This window comes from Azolla caroliniana, unplaced genomic scaffold (assembly GCF_043228905.1).
Source record: "Azolla caroliniana isolate FFs.n. ecotype wild unplaced genomic scaffold, voAzoCaro1.0.p SCAF_6, whole genome shotgun sequence".
Taxonomy (NCBI): Eukaryota; Viridiplantae; Streptophyta; class Polypodiopsida; order Salviniales; family Salviniaceae; genus Azolla; species Azolla caroliniana.
In genome coordinates, this window is record NW_028230441.1 from 10,344,429 (window position 1) to 10,361,626 (window position 17,198).

General features: G+C 39.6%; 1 protein-coding gene across 1 annotated transcript; it reads right to left on the reverse strand.

Moving 5' to 3' along the window:
• Positions 1-9,138: 9,138 nt before the first annotated feature.
• Positions 9,139-11,020, reverse strand: LOC147863050 (fasciclin-like arabinogalactan protein 21). Its single transcript, XM_087321579.1, has 2 exons — positions 10,432-11,020; positions 9,139-9,428 (listed from the first exon to the last, which is right to left on the reverse strand). The coding sequence occupies exons 1-2, from the start codon at positions 10,982-10,984 to the stop codon at positions 9,421-9,423; spliced, it is 561 nt and encodes a 186-aa protein (XP_087177705.1). The 5' UTR covers positions 10,985-11,020; the 3' UTR covers positions 9,139-9,420.
• Positions 11,021-17,198: the final 6,178 nt, after the last annotated feature.

Here is a 17,198-nt window from a genome sequence, read left to right on the forward strand (position 1 = left end):
TGAAAAGAAAAGAGAAAATTGTGAGATATCCCACATAGGCACGACAAATACGGCTCTCATCATATATAAGGTGGAGCAAAAGATATTATCTTTGTGTCTATGTGTGGAGCATAGAGAGTTCAAGGTAACTTGAACTAAGAGTGGAGGTGGCTAGCTACTCGTAAAGGGTTTTGGCCAACCAAAACCGGACCGACGATGGAGCCGGTGATCCGACGGCATCCGACCGCAATCCGGCGTCGTGATCCGGCGGCGGCACCGGTATCCGGCGACGGCATCCGGCGGCGGCACCGGTAGTCCCTGAATTCGGAGTTATGACACATCTCCGGGAAAGACAACGCCATGGCCGACATGCTTTCGAGACCATAGTTCGACGACGAGGGCGACATGGTATCAGAGGACGAGGAAGTCGGCGTAGACTTCTTCGAGTCGGCTTATGTGACGACAAGGGCAGAGAGCACTCTGGCGCTTAACGGGTTCGACGAAGGCGAGTACAATAGGGAATGGCTCCAAATCGGTAGGTTCTTGAAGACAATGACCCCGGACGCAGTGTGGACGAGAGACGAAGCTAACGATCCAAAAGAAGGCGTATTGGTTCTTCCTGCGAGACGGGAACATATGGAAGCACCCGAAAAAGCGAGGCGGCGTTCCACTCCGCGTAGTGGCAGGAAAGGATGAGCGGAAGGCATTGTTGACAGCGTACCATGAGAGTCCTTGGGCCAGACATCGCGGGACATGGGCCACATTCGAGAAGCTAAAGGAGAAGTATTGGTGGTCGGGGCTATACTGGGACGTGCATCAGTTCGTGACGACATGTGAGAGTTGCCAAATGCACCCCACGATCCGACATCGAGCCGACCTACCCGCCGACCGTCCATTTGAAATGGATGGTAGACTTAGTGACGATGCCGATGGGGGTGGGCATATGCGGTACCTGGTGCTTGCGCGAGAGGACTTGACGAACCAAGTGGAGGGTCACACACTACAGAATAAGACGACTGCGATTGTGTGCCGCTTTTTGATCGAGGAGATGGTATGCCGGTACAGGTGTGTGGGAAAGATTGTAGCTGACTGGGGAGAGCTGGATGCATAGGAAGCCGAAGAGTTCTTCGCCCAGTTAGGGGTCAAGCTCTCCCTCACAACGACGTACAATCCGAAGGCTAACGAGAAGATAGAGTGCGGGCACGGGCCAATCGTGAAGGCGTTAGTACGGGCATGTGAAGGGCAAGTCGGGAATTGGCCGTGGCTCCTACCTTACGCATTGTGGGCGGACCGAACTACACATAGTTCGGTAACCAAGTTCATGTCAGCCGAGATGATGTACGGGCAAAAGATGGTCATCCGATGGAGCGGACGATCTCCTCATGGGCCGGGGTGGACTAGAGAGACGAGATGAGCCGGGAATAGCTGTTGGCGGCGCGAATTCGCTAGCTCGAGCGAAGACCGGAGGACGTGGAATGGGCGAAGACAAAGCGGCACGCGGAGAGGGTGAAGAATAAAGGCTGGTTTGACCGCACGCACCGGCTACGACCGAAGAAGATCGAGGAAGGCGACTAGGTTTTGGTTTATGACAACAACCTCGACAATCAGCACAAGGCAACGCATAAGTTCGCGAGACGGTGGTTTGGGCCCTACGTCGTAACGAGCACGAACAACAACGGCACCTACCACCTCGCGGAGCTCGACAGAACGCGGATAGCAGTACCGGTAGCCGATAAGAGGGACAAAGCATTCAAGAAACAACACGAAGACGAACCGGAAAACGACGGGTGAAAACGAGCCGGTTTTCTTCGGTATTTGTCTCTCTTGGCACAGACATGTGGATGTGTGGTTTGGTGGGGGTGGATGTCATGAAGAAAACCGGCCTAAAGAGGAATTAAGGGATAACACACGTGAACCGTCCCCTTTTTACATGGGGACGCATACATTAATAACTTTGCACATGACTAGGAGTAGGTTGGCGTGATGTAAATATACTAGGAAGAATATATTTATTAGCTAGAAAATCGAAGTGTATCTTTGCCCGAAGAGACTGAGAATAACGATGATGTAAACCGGATGTGACAATCCCTCCCCAACAACGTATAAAAGGAAGGGGAGAAGGCTGAAATGGCATCACATTTTGGGGCGAGGACGAAGTGCTGTCAGACTGGGAACTGAGGACAAAGTGCTATTGGAGCCAGTCGAGCACGTGTCTCTATTCTTTTTTTTTTGTACGCAGTTGTGTTATTCATTTACCCAGTGAGCACTACGTGCCTGTGACAAGCACTCGCCGACCTCGTATAATTACTTGCCGGCCCATCGCTTCCGCTCTCTTCTCTTTTCGTCTCTATGCACTCCTTAGTCTAGGGCCCCCGTAGTCCGACCTTAGTTTCCTACGCGCAAGCGAAACAACACAACAACGCCAATCTTAAGCCTCATAGCTATTTTGTACTTACTCTTTACATAATATATCATCTATTATCATCATCCTCTCTCTCTCTCTCTCTCTCTCTCTCTCTCTCTCTCTCTCTCTCTCTCTCGTGAGTCTTACGCAGTCCGTCGTCTTAGTACTAATAGTACTTCCCTTCTCTAGTACTAATTCTCTCTCTGTTTTAGTACTATTCCTGACACCTTCAGTGCGCACATCGAATACTCAAGTATGTTAGCGGCACTAAGGACAGGGGATTGTTATACCAACACGGTCTAACTGAAAAGCTAGTTGGATATACAGATGTTGACTAGGCCGATGACACATCAGATCGTCGGTCCACTTCCGGTTACATGTTTTCTCAGGGTAGCATTGCTATTGCGTGGAGCACCAAAAAGAAGCCGACAGTGACTCTCTGGAGCACTAAGGCTGAGCATCGGGGCGCTACCATCGCCACTTGTGAAGCCATATGGCTTTCACGGCTGTTGCAAGACCTCTGGATCGAAGTACTGACTCCGATCCCGATCTACGGCGAGAACATGAGCAACATGCAGTTGACCAAGAACCTTGTGTTCCTTGCTCAAACAAAGCACATTGAAGTGCACAACCACTTTGTGTGCGAGCAGGTCCTCAGCAGTGAAGTCGAACTTCGGTATTTTAGAAGAGATCAATAGGTTGCCGACATCTTCATGAAGGCACTTGGAACCGACAAGTCGCAACATTTTTTGGAGATTCTCGGATTACAACATCTCGACATGCCGCACTTGAGGGGGAGAACCAGAACCAGAACAGAAACTGACAAAATAGGTAATGGAACCGGACACGCAGCCAGAGAGAAGGAAACTGAAACAGGGGGAGACAAGGACGAAAATGTAGTTGAATCCGAAGAAGTCGGAACAAGCGGCGACGGCTGTAGAGTCAAGAAGGACAAAGCCGACTGGAAGAAGAAGGCCAAGACCCGAATATGGTCTAATGTGGTAAAGGGCCCGAAGATTGAGGATGAATTGAAGACAACCAATTCAGACAAAAGATGAAACGAATCGAAGGCACCCGATTGGGAAGAGGTGTTCGATTCGGAGGAGTCAAATCAACTCAAGGCCAAGCGGACAAGAAGGTGACAAAAGTCGACACCGACACGAAGGAACCAGTGGGTCGAGAAGCGCCGAAGTCACAACATCGAAGGAGCTGAAATGGGCACGTTGAGCAAACATGTCGACCGAGAAGGTCGAGAAGCGTGGAACCAAACGTGTCGTGGAAAGTGGGACTGGACCATTCGAGGAGTGCGAGCACGGCGGGAAGACGCTAGGAGGAGCCGGAGGAAAAGACCAGTGAATATTGACACCACAATCCGACCTCACGTTGAGCTTGAGGGGGAGTGTTGAGCGGACAAGCTCAACCGAATCCGGATGGAGTACCAGATAGGTATCCAAAAAGCTGGATCGGAGAATAACCAGTAGGCCGTTAGAGGCCTATGAATCTAGCCTAGTACATAGGCATATGAGAGTCTATGTCAGTCGCCCATATGAGCATTGAAGTACATGTTATTACTTCTGTCAGTCCTTTTAAGGACTTGTATAAAAAGTGTTCTGTAGGACATTGTATGTACATAGTGATATTTTGAAATTGATTTTATGTTGTTCCGCTCTCTCTATCTCTCCCATGTACTCTCTGTGTGTTTTGAAGCTTCCATTAAACTTGTGTATATTTTCTGTTAACATCCGGTGAAGTCGGTTAGGTCTTCAAGCTTCCACGCGTAATTCTTTTCAATTTATATCTTCTTTATTTATGTTTAATAGTCCATTTAAACTAATAACAACATTCTTTTAACCCCTTAACATGATGCCATTTTAGACTCCAATTAGGAACCTCTACAAAAGTAGTTATTCTTGTGGCTTACATATCATATGGTTAGGTATCATGATGATGACAATATATAAAATAAAAACACTAAATTATATTGTTATTACTTTCACGAATGCAAAATATTATATGATTATTATGTGGTTAATTTCTTTTTTATCTTGAGTTCTATAATTTGTAATATAATTGAATACACAGAATATTTTTTCACTTCTACAATTCATTTGAATATCTGTTATTGAGTTCATATAATTACATAATGTTAATGCTTGTTTTTGTAAAAACAAATTGACCTAATGGTAAAACAATAAGAGCTGGCATTTGCAATATGGTATACAATGGCACTTGTTTTTTAACAAAATTAAATGGAATATTTCAAATTTTACTTTATATATGGAACAATATCACATGTCCAAATACACTTATAATCACTTTCCTTTTCTACTAACAATGAGATAGTTTTTATCATTATCATCAAAGGTAAAACAAAGCTATGGAAATACTAGGTTTAAGTGTTTCGAAAAACTCATTATACTAGTAGCCTTCATATATAACTATTTTAACTAGACCACAAGTGGGTTAGCATAGTTGTGTTACCCGGATAACATTTGTTTTAAAAGAGTACGTTGGGATAAGTAGAGACGGGGTAAAATGGGGTTTATTTCAGTTTAGTTGGGGATAAGTGTCGTGTGAGTTTCGCTAGGTTTTCTTTTTGTTGGCTTTGGAGTTGTTTCTCTATGTTGTATATATTAATCCCACTGTGGATTCAAGTTGAACTTTGTTGTATTTTGTTTGCTAACTAAGGTGACGTAGCGTTTTTTTGGTTTAAAAAAAACAAGTTAACTTTTCCAAAACACAACCAACCATGATTGTGCTGCAATTGTTGACATTATTTACATATTCCTACTTATGTAAACATTTGCCCAATTTGTGTACATGATTAAACATATAAGTTATCTAAGTACATGTTTCTTTCATCGCCCATTTGAAGTTTCTAGTTGGAAAGAGAGCTTATAATGTTTCTTGGAAAACATCCTATTCCAGGGAAACTTTTGTGCATATGTGTGTTTTTGTGTAGGTTAAGATCTCACAAGGAGAAAATGTGATGTAGCCAAATATCACTCTAATGGGCATCAAACATAAGTCGTTTCAACCTGAAGATATCCTTGTATGTATACATGCATACATATACATCTATATATCCATCGTGTTTGGTGGATGGATGGATGGATGGGTCTTGCTTATTCTTGTAGAAAGGAGGGAAGGCACCAACCCAAGGAAGGAGCATTGTTAACATGACATGGCTTTGAAGATAATTGATGTCTTAGAATTCAAATCCAACTTGACTTAATCTCAGTATGGCTTTTTTTCCAACAAGCAATTGTCGTGTTTTTTAGGGCTTGATTATTGCCACAATTTTATGGAATCTATCTTGAGAGTATTAATGTTAACCAATATTAAAATACAACTTAGTAGTGAGACATCATATTAGAAACCTACCCTAAGTGTTAGAACAAAACTAGTGGCATATACAACTCAGTGAGATAAAAGTCAACTCAAGGTAAATAAATGTTTCTTTTTCTTCATAATCTAATGAAATAAGGGAGGAAGTCATTAAAAATACCTAGTAGCGTGGTCAACTATCTAGGAACATGGGAATAATGCTCAAGAGGTAAGGGCATGAGGACAATGTGTGAATGAACCTTGTTGATTCTTGGTAATAGATATGAAGAGGCATATTAGAAACCCCATATTATATCAATGGTACAATAAACCAATCATTAATCAATCTTCTTGGAATTTCCCCATGTTATTCTTTTCCTTCTTGAAGTCTTCTTCACTAAATCCTATCATGGGGATGGAAACACTCAAGCCCCCAACTCTCTAAAGTTCATGTTAATAAATTACTCAAAAAGAAGAAGAACTAAATACGCCAATCAGTAAAAACTTTTACATGTTCCATGTTAAATTTCATATGTTTAAGATTATATCTATTATGACTCAAAATGTTGTCTTTGCAACTTGTATACAACTATTATGATGTCAACAACAAAAAGCCCCAAATGTATATTTGAATTCATGATAATATGCTAAGAACCAGATAGTGTTCAACATGGAAACTAGCAGACGAGAAACCATTCTTAGATACTCTTAGAGTGGGCAATCACAAGATCACACCCTTTATAAAACATAATAGATTCTTTAAATTTATGGATCCAAAGGATGCAATGCAAAAAATGCCCTCACATTGTGTGGAAACGTTTTCTCATTATTTGTGTTGAATCAGCCTTAGTAGACCTAATCGATAGTGAAACATCATTACAAATAGTAATAGCACTATATAAGAATACTTTTAGATTCAATGTTTGGTACACAATTACATTTGGTTAGGTGGGGAGAATCATGTACCCCGGGCAAGGTGACGTGGCGTGTCCTCATTTCACCCAAGTTGAGAATAGGGATGGGGCAAATCAATCCCCTCTCACAGCCCAAATCACTACTTGCCAAATTTGTGTTGTAGGGACTCCAACCAGGGGATGATTGTTGGAAAGTGCTATTGAGACTACCCTTTGCTTACTTTAAGCCAAAGGCATGTGCTAATTGGGCCCTCACATGGAGTGGAATCTAAACATGGATCTCAAAGCAATGTTCTCACACCAAATGGAGGATATATTTAGTGCATCCATGTGGAAGGCATGGTGTGACATAAGATGAGCGCTCTAATGCAGTCAACCTAGCTCCGAACCTACTTGGCTCAATCAATGCATCTTTTGGAACCCATGCATAAGAGATGAATCAGGTAAACCAATTGGATCAAGTATGGGGCTATAACGGGGAAGCATTGCAGAAGGTCCAACAAAGAGCATACAATGTTAGAGACGGTTCATGTCATTGCCATTACAGGATCAAGGCAACATACTACATGGAATCAGGGTGGATGGACTATTAGATCAGAAATTGTGAATGCTCTATTACTTGGGGAAGCTGCTAGTTCAAGGACGATAATGAAGACGTAGATAGGGAACGAGGAGGGATCCTTGATTCCAAAAGGTATGGAACCATTGTATAGGATACAAGGCCACGATCTGCAAGTTAATGAGGAACCAACAACAATGAACATGGCAGTTTGAGTGCTCGCATACACATGTAGTAAGTGGATTGTAGTTCCCAATCCGATCAAAGTACAATTAGAGTGGCACATATGTGTTTGTGAAAACACATGACTACGTAAGGTCAATTGGGACCCTTTGCAATGGACATGGTGTGGTCCATATGAGGGACAAGGAACCAAAGTTATCCCCTTCTTCCAATTCATGACCAAATTGGGTGGCCACATCCTAACTGCTCAAACCAATAGAGAATTGGGTGTTGCAAAGATATGGTGTAGATATCATGTTCCCCCCATGACTATGACAAGTTTTTACAACAATTATGGAAATAGCCACAAGCTAGGAGAATCATCACATTTCAATGGCTATTAATGGATAGGTCACTGTCGATCGGAGCGTGGTAACGCGTGATACTTTGATCTCCTAATTCTGTAGTTTGCCCCAATGAAATAGAATAAATTTGACACGCTCTGTGGGACTGCCGAGAGACTCATCGAATATAGAGGGGGGTTGGCCGAATATTGCATTTATGCAAGTGGGGAAATGCATGTTGGTTATCCTAACAGACCCTAATTGACAAACACGAAAATCAAGAGGGAATGGCATTGGTGGTGCGAAGGGCACAAGAGATTTTGTTTTCCACCACCGATAATGTCAACTCAACCCACATCAATGCCAAAGATCAAGTCGTGATGGAATTAAACAACCTAATAACACCATGGACCATCTAGAAGAGGCATTGTAGGTAGGTCTTCTCCAATCAAATAGTTCACCAGATGATGTAATTGAAGGAGTTATGGAGTGACGTTGTAGTCACGCTAAAGAACCAATACGATGGCATCACAGGCGGATCCGAAGGAGCCAAAATACAACACTTACTCTTCATCAATAATGGTTGTCCTCTCCCTTCCTTGAATCAATGGGCCTCTACATATGATGGAACTATCGAGGCCCTTTTGTGGTATGTATATAACATTCATGGTTGTAAACTTTTATAGCTAATGCGAGTTTTTTGTTTTGGAAAAAGAAAGAAAAAGAATACGTTGAAATTTCGCGGCAATTATAATAACACTAAGAAAAAATAAGCATCACTTTTTTTGTGTATCTACCTACTTTTAATCATTCCTACCCATATCAAACATGTTCTTCAAGTTTCAATGTGCTAAAGCTTATACAATTGTTTTTTTTGTTTGCTAGAGGAATAAAATTATTAGTCCACAACTATTTCAAATATGCATTGATTATTATTATATTCCAATGTATAGCAAACAGACAATATCAAATGGTCCAAAACAATTTCAAATATGTGTCGATTAGATGTGGCGTATAATAATATATGGATAAATCCAATTACTCAACTAGATTATAGGGATTGCTTGATTGGATTTTAACATCTAGCAAGCTTTGCCTTCTTCATATGATTGATCATGATCATTTGGAAGAGTTAGTAGAGACATGTGATTCATGATCTCCAAGTATATGAAAGGTCGAGCATTAATTGCTACAAAAAAGATGATGACAATATAATGTGATGGTTTGTGGATCATTTTTGTAGTCTCTTTATATTTGTAAGAGAATTGGATTAATAATATGCCAATATATTTGTAATCTCTTTATATTTCAAATATGTCATGCATGTTTCTCATATTTTGTTCGAAGCATAAAACATAATCACAATTCCTTACGATCCAAAGATATGGATGTATTATGGGGATTGGAATTGCATGCACAATAATGATAGTCATTTCATACTATTTAGACTATAAATTTAAGATCGAGAGATATAGAAGAAAATGACAACAGAAACCTTCTAGACATTGCCACATGCCACAAAAAATGGGTTGCTGCAATCGTATTTACTCATGTTACAATACATCTCAAATATCTCAAGGCATTGAATGTAAATCATCTCGCCCCAACATGTAATTACAATTTTGACTAATTTGGGACAAGAATATTCTTCCATTGTTGATTTTGAATTCATTCACGATGCTCGATGCAAAATGTAATCCTCTAAGATTCACAAATGCTGCAACTTGAAGCTCAAGAATCTGCACTAGGATGGAGACAAGATTAATAATTCGTTTCTTGGGAGACTTGAGAACAAGTGAAAGTGTAAGGGCAAACCTGACAAGAAGCAAGTAGCCATTGTGTTGAAAAACATCGAGAACAAGCTATTGAATGTGCACTTGCAACTAGTCTATGATTGGCAAAGTATTTTTGTGTCCACCAAGGAAGCGAAAGTATGAGAAAATTTTAAGAGTAAGTATAATTGCTCATGTAGGCTAAGGAATGCAATACAATGTGGTTGCAACTACTCTATGATAAAAAAACTTTGATTGTGTCCCCTACATGTAAAATATGTGACATTGGCTTACAACCAATGGTCACGTCAAAGTAAAAACAACTTTTATTGAAGAAGCTTCATGGTCATTTTCTCAATTTGCTAATGATCTATAATAAGTTTTATGAATTGTTTCACAGATGAAAATGTGGCTGGTTTTGAACTCATGTATGATAACATAAGATTGTCTCTTCTATATCAAAATATGACAATGACTTAAAGATAGAAACATTTTTAGTATGGTGTAGTCAATTTACTAAAATGCTTCTTCCATAGTTAATGATCATCTCCATACATGGTTCATGATCATGAAGAAAGTTTAGGTATTTCACATATGAGAAAGGACAAATTTGCCCTAAGTGCTCAACACACACATGGAATGTGGCAAATCGTAGCTACATCATATATGTTCAAATGGAATGTGGGAATTGTACGCACTTACTAGTAGAACATTATTTTATGCTATATGGCAATTCACACACACACACACACACCTATCATAAATAGCGCACTCTCACTTGTATCTCTTGAATTTTTACCTTTTCATACTACCTATTTCCCTCATTCCCTTAAAAATATGTGCTTTCCAAGGAAGGCTTTTGTGCAAAGGGTATCCAACTCTCATGACAAAGGGAGTGTAAATTGTGGGCTAGTGAAAATTCACATATAAAACTTCATGTTTGCATTTAATTTAGAGAAGAAATCAAGACCTGGAATTGGGGAGATTTTTGAAGCATCCGATGACCGAGACATATAGAAGAAGTCTGGGTCGAGGGCCCTAGAGATGCCATGGATGACAATATTTTCATCGGAATAAAGATCTGGAGCCACGATTTCATGTTCATCGGCAAGAACAGCCATGCCAGAGTTGTTTATTCTAACAGTGCGACCAAGGAGCAAGGTTTGAAGGTCACCCTTGTTGATCAAGAGGAGGTCTTTGAATGTGTATCGAGAAGTAACAATGTGGTAAGCCACTCTATCCAAATCATGAGAAGAGGGGAATGCAACAGCTATGGAGTGGTTTAGAGGTAAAAATATTGTTGCAGAGGAAGGTAGGTTGAGATGATTTGTGAGAAGAATGAGATTGATGAGCAAGACTTGTGCAGGAGGCATGGGAGGGGATGAGAGAGGGAGAAAAGAATAATTTGGGGACGATTTGGAAGAAGAAGAAGAATGCAAAGATTTTGCAAGGCAATGAATGAAAGAGAAGGGGAGAAAGACAAGGCTCCATAGCCATGCCCTTGTAGACATCATCATCCTCATATTTTGAAAACCCAAGAAATTCACAAAAAGATTGCATGGGACTACTTCTATATAATATATAAACCTTTCCTTAAAGCATTTACTATACATTGTTATAGAACACCTAACCTTTTACCCATTTGACAATTGCATACTAATACAAAGCTTATTTCATTTTTGTGAGGGGGAGGGGAAGATGATGGTATATGAATGGAGACATGGAAGAAAGAGAGAGATCCATTGATGTGCTCATCCTTGCCACAACATTCTTGATACAAGCATGCATTCATGTAGAAGAGAAGATCAACCCTCTCCAAAAAAAAAAAAAAAAAAAACAGGACAAAGGTTTCTGTGTTTTTGATGCGATTGTATTAAGATGGCACATATGCAACTAGTTTTAACCAAATGACATTTCCTAGAAGAAAACATGTATTATTTTCACAAACTCAATCTTCATATTTTGATTGCTAATTATATACCCCAAACTATGAGCAATTACTTAACATCTTTGGAAAAGAGGCCCAACAGAAAATACCTGTATTAAGCTCATCGACATGTAATGTGCCAAACGTGGGAGTTAGATGCATGCGTCCTACCACATAAAAGAAATAATGTTTGCATGACAATATCTTAATGGTATTGCAATGGATACTCCATGAGTCCTAAACATTGGAAGAAACTTTTATCATTATCAGAAGGAATTTTCTTGTTTGGAGGTGTTTTTCGTCAGCAAAAAAGAGTGCTTCCTTGTGGAGAAAATGGAAATTTCCTACATTAATCTATGTGTGTATATGTATATGAAAGATAAACCAGATACATAGGTGGCCTACCACACAGGATTTAAAATGCTTGTGTTTCAAACACCTACTAAAATTTTGAACACCTAAAGTAATTTATCAACAAGCTAAGTGTAGGGTTCGACTTGATTGTGTTGTTGATAGTGGAGCATTTTATTTTGTGTAGGATTTTCGGAAAACCAAAAGACATGGTGGGGCAAAGAAGGCCTCCCCAGGTAAAAATGAAAAAAAGTGAAGCATTCAACCAACTATTTGTTGTGAGGTGGAATACTACTAATCATCTATCTTACTTTAAAGAAATGAGATGTTACATTAAGAGTGCACAACTCTCGCATTGCATTAGTGTATTATTCATAAGGATTTCTTATTTCAAGATGCAAACTCGCAACCCTTTCACAAAAGACTATACCATGTTTTGATTTACCAAGTCAATTAGTTGAATTAAGAAAAGACCAAACAAAAACTCCAAGATTGCAACAATGTTATTCATCTAAGCTAAAGCAAAATATTACATGAGTAATTAAAAGGCATTGCATGCACATTTATCATATTGTAAACATGATGCTACCTCTACTAGGTCATGATTACATGGAGCAAACACTTGCTAGGAATTTTGTCAAGTTTATGGGAAAGATGAATATTCATCATAAACAACTATCCTAATTCTCATCAAGTTATTATTGTTGGACTCATTGGCAAGTAAAATGCATGGAGTGCTTGTCCCTAGAATCAACAAACACTATCTTTTTACAATATGAACCCACTATTCACCTAATTGTTCAGACAAGTTTGATGCGTCAATGAATAAGAGCTTGACTATGTGAATAAAGGGTGCCATATACTTTTTGTATATTCGAAAGAAAACTCACTTTATTTAGATAAATCTATTACCCTAGACAAACACAAACGTCCAGGTTCTCCTTTAAACTATAATTATTCAAAGGTAGGAAGCCTTCCCCCTTTGCAAATTAGGTGATAATTACTTTGTTCTTTGTTATGTATAGGGTTCATCCACAATACGGAAAATGGATTCCCTTTGCAAATATAGCCATAATTTCCTATATCTTCATAAAGAAACAATTGTATGCTAGCAAAATATGAGATATGTTAGGGTCACTATGTTAACCAACCATGTGAGCTAGAATAATGAGCACCTAGATGTCCGATTACTTCCTATAAAACCATGTGAGTTGGAAATTGTTATCTTTAAAAGGCATTTGATTGCGTGAAATAAAGTTTTGTGCTTCATATCTTGCCAACAAACCTATATATCTTTTCACTAATAATAAAGGAAGTCAATCATACATTTTACACGATTTACAACAAGTAATGTTTTGTGCCTACTTAACTTTTTCTCTAGAATTGTTACATTTTTAGGCAAAACAAGATGAATATGCACACAATGCCATTAGATCTTGTAGGTTTTCTTAGTAAACGTGGATTTCCTATTTTCCTTCTTCTATCCACATGATGATTGAATCACTTCATTATTTGTAGATTTCCTTGTCTTCCTCTACAATGAAATGGTTTCTATCATTTAGTTGTAAATATCTCTCCTACTATCACATATAATGAATGCCTTCTTATGTGCACTATCATTGTTTTTCATGGTTCGTAATGCAAGAAAATGTAAACGTCATAGTTGCAAAAAACACATTTTAGAAGCAAACTCAATGCGTGCATTATTCCAAACAAAAATTACCAAGAGTATTTTAATGAACACATAATTGAACCCATTGCAAGTGATTGAAGCACACAACCTTACTACCACAAGACCAAGCTTAAAAAATTCAAGGTTGAGCCTTGAAATTTGAAGAAGTAGCCTTGTGGTAGATGTAATTATTAAGGCTCTTAATCGAGAAAATTGTGAGCTCTAAGAATGGCGTAATTAAATATGCAATCATGATCATAGTTGAAGAGAAATGTTAGGTTCATTTAAATATATAAACAAAGAATAAGTTATAATATAATGTGATACAATTAGTGAATCTCAACAATAAACTCATGTGATTATGTCATTTAGTGAGTGATTACAAGATCAAGTGATAACCAATGCGTAAGAAGATGATTAATGAACTAAGAAAGATGTTAAAATAAAATAAGGAGGGTGTGCATGCGTGAAAAGAAGATGGTAGATATAACGTTAGAATGGGCTTGTAAACCTTGACAATTCATATTCTAATCCTCAAAAATTAGAGACTCAAGATGGAAGTTATCATAAGCACAAATAGGAAGATGATTTTTCCCTCCAACCCTTGTCTTTCCTACTGCAAGACGTTATTGATCCCACTCAAATTTCACAGTCACTCATGAATTATTGCAACATACTTTTTAAGCATTGACCCACCAATCAAGGGTGGACTTAAAGGGGAAGTAATTGATCATAAAAAAACATCCAATAATAGTCTTTTGCATGAAAGTCACCTGAATAGGTAGCTATAACTTTGCAATAGGTTCACTATACTAACAAAGCCATTGCCACCTCAACACGACAACCTTAAGCATGAATACAATCCTTAGTATGTGTACAAATGACATTGGAATGGGCATAGAGCTTGGAAGTCACACAAGTCAAAATTGACCCCTAATCCTAGGTTTTGACATTGATTTTACTTGAATGGCTATCCTTCGTCAGAATGAAGGGTAAATTTCTTCTGTGCTATAATTGAGTTCCATTTTCTACATTGAAATGAAAATGCTAATTCCTTTGCACATGGAAAGCATGACAAATGATAGAGTGCTAATTCCAACACCAAAGCACAAGTTTAGATTCAACTTGTTACCACTTGAACAAAATTTGAGCCTAAATTATTTTTTAGAATCTTGGCAACTCCACAATGTTTGTATGTAAACTTAGGCTATTTTTTTAAAGCAATTGTTACAAACAAAATAGGATGTATAGAGTGTTTATTACCTACTATGACCAATACGTGGTTAAAATTCACATAGTTACAAAATAGTAGCTCCAAGGGGGGAGTTACATATAAATATTCCATCCAACGGGATTGAATTTGGAGCACATTTCATCGGATTAACCTCTCTAACCACTAACCATTCAAATTCTAACCTCCAAAGCTCCAAGCAAATCCAAGCTAAAGGAATCTAACCTGCTCCAAAATAGGGAGAAAAGGAAAAGAGAGGAGGTGAATTCATTATTAGAATCTCAAAAATTAGGGAATCAAGCACCTAGGCTTTATCGATAAACATGATCATGGGGCACTGAATTACAAGGGCACGTGGGAAAATGCCATAAGGCTATACATACAAGATATACCACAAATCCCCTTTATTTTTCTAAATTCTAATGATGGACGAAAAAATAAATACTTTGGTGCTGAGTAAAACCACTCCACCGTATCAAAAAGTTGTCCATAAAATATACCTATGTCCTAGATGGCATGAAACTCCAAATGCTTAAGCTCCGCTTGGTGTATATTACCTTTTATACTATCCAACAAACCTTTGAGATTATGCACAATCTCTGTCCAAATTCCAGAAATTATTTGGGCAGGTCTTTTAGTCACATTTTGAAATACCTTCAAACATCGAGCCTTCCAAATATACCAAATTGTAATACTACTTACCAATCGCCAAATTTGAGGTTTATTAGCATGTATTTGTGGATTCAAAGGTATTAGTTTTTTTTCCATTGAACCATATCTCATCACAACCTCCAACTCCTCTTGTTCATATACCATAGGTTTATCATGTACCACCACCCATAATACCGTTGTCGTGAAGATTTTCGGCAATGGTGTGAAAATCGCATAGAACGTACAAAATCAAGTGTGGTTCTTCACACGAGACATGAAACAATAATAGAGAAGATACTATTTTAGATTAGCTTAATATCTTGGTATGGGAAGATGGAGGTCTTCAAGAGCTTTCGAATGCTTTTCACTACATAAGAAACGGACATCTAAGTGTCAAGTTATGTGGGTATAAAGTTTTGCAAAAGAAAAAAAGAGAAAAAAAAAACTGTGAAATATCCCACATAGATAGGAAAAGTTTAGGCTCCACCTATATAAGCAGATTGAGATCCATCATATTTCATCTATGTCTTAAGAGCACATAAGAAATAGTTGGACTTGAGCCACTTTTGTCTACTACGACAATGGGACATATGTGGCTAATCGGTGAAGAAACTCAAACCGGCCGAAGACAAAACTGGACACTGGATGGAGCTGGCAACCGGCGACCGGCAATGGAACCGGTGATTGGTGAACGGCAACCGACGGCGGAACCAATGATCGGTGACTCGGCATCCGGCAAGGTTTTGGCCAACCAAAACCGGCGGCAACTAGTGGCGGAACCGATTACCAGTGAGCGGCATCCGACGACGGATCCGGTGACAGAACCGATGACCCGACATCTGACGACCTCGGGATACGGACCAAACCGGCTCGGGATGTGGACCGAACCGGGCCAAACCGAACGAATGCAAATCGGTCGCAACGGTTGATCGCGGTGGATGGTGTTTTAAAGATATTTGGTTCAAAAGCCTAATAGTATTTTGTGCATAAAACAAAAAGATGTAAGCAAGACTCAAACTTAACACCTGCAAGATAGGAAGCAATAAACTTACCATTAAGCCAAACCATTTCTTTAGGGATTATATTTTTATCATTGTAGCTTTACATGTAAATTCTCATATGTGAGAGCTTAGACGATGACATGGCAAGCATGCATTGCGTGCATGTCTTACACCCTCACATGCACCATATGCATGGGGCATCTATAAAAGAGTGGAGGAATCAAGAAAAATGGGGGTATATTTTGTTAGGAAACAGGTCCTTCCGGATGGGAAGTGAGAAGAACAGTACTAATGAGCAAACTCGGCCGAGGCCGAAACCGGATGAGGAATACCTAGCCACGGAAGACCCGGTGAGAACCGGATGACGAGTACCCGGCTACGGAGAGCCGGATGGTGCAGACCCGGTGAGAACTGGATGAGGAGTACCCAGAAACGGAAGACCTGGTGAGAACCAGATGACGAGTACCCGGCAAGTGCCGGATGATGCAGGCCCGGTGAGGAGTGCTCACCGGATGAAGGGACATATCCGTAAATATGTTTTCTGAGAGTCCATCGGGGTTATATTTGTAAATAGCCAAAAAGTCATATTAGTATAAATATGACTTAGGGAAAACCTCAGAGGGTTGTCATTCTTGTTGGCGCAAGATTAGAGCGTGCAACTGTGTACAGAGAGAGTGAGAGAGAGGAAGAGGTCGTTGCCTCTGATTGTAACCGCCGCCTGTGGCGAAGATAGCAAGCTCGAGGTCGTGGCCTTGGTGCTTTCTTATTGTACATTCTGACATAGTGATAGTTCGCGGTCTGTGGGCTGCCGTGGTTTTTCCCAAGTTTGGGTTTTCCACGTAAACATTCTGTGTACTCTTCTCTCTATCGTGTTGTGTTTCATTCCCTATTTTTCTTTTCTTTT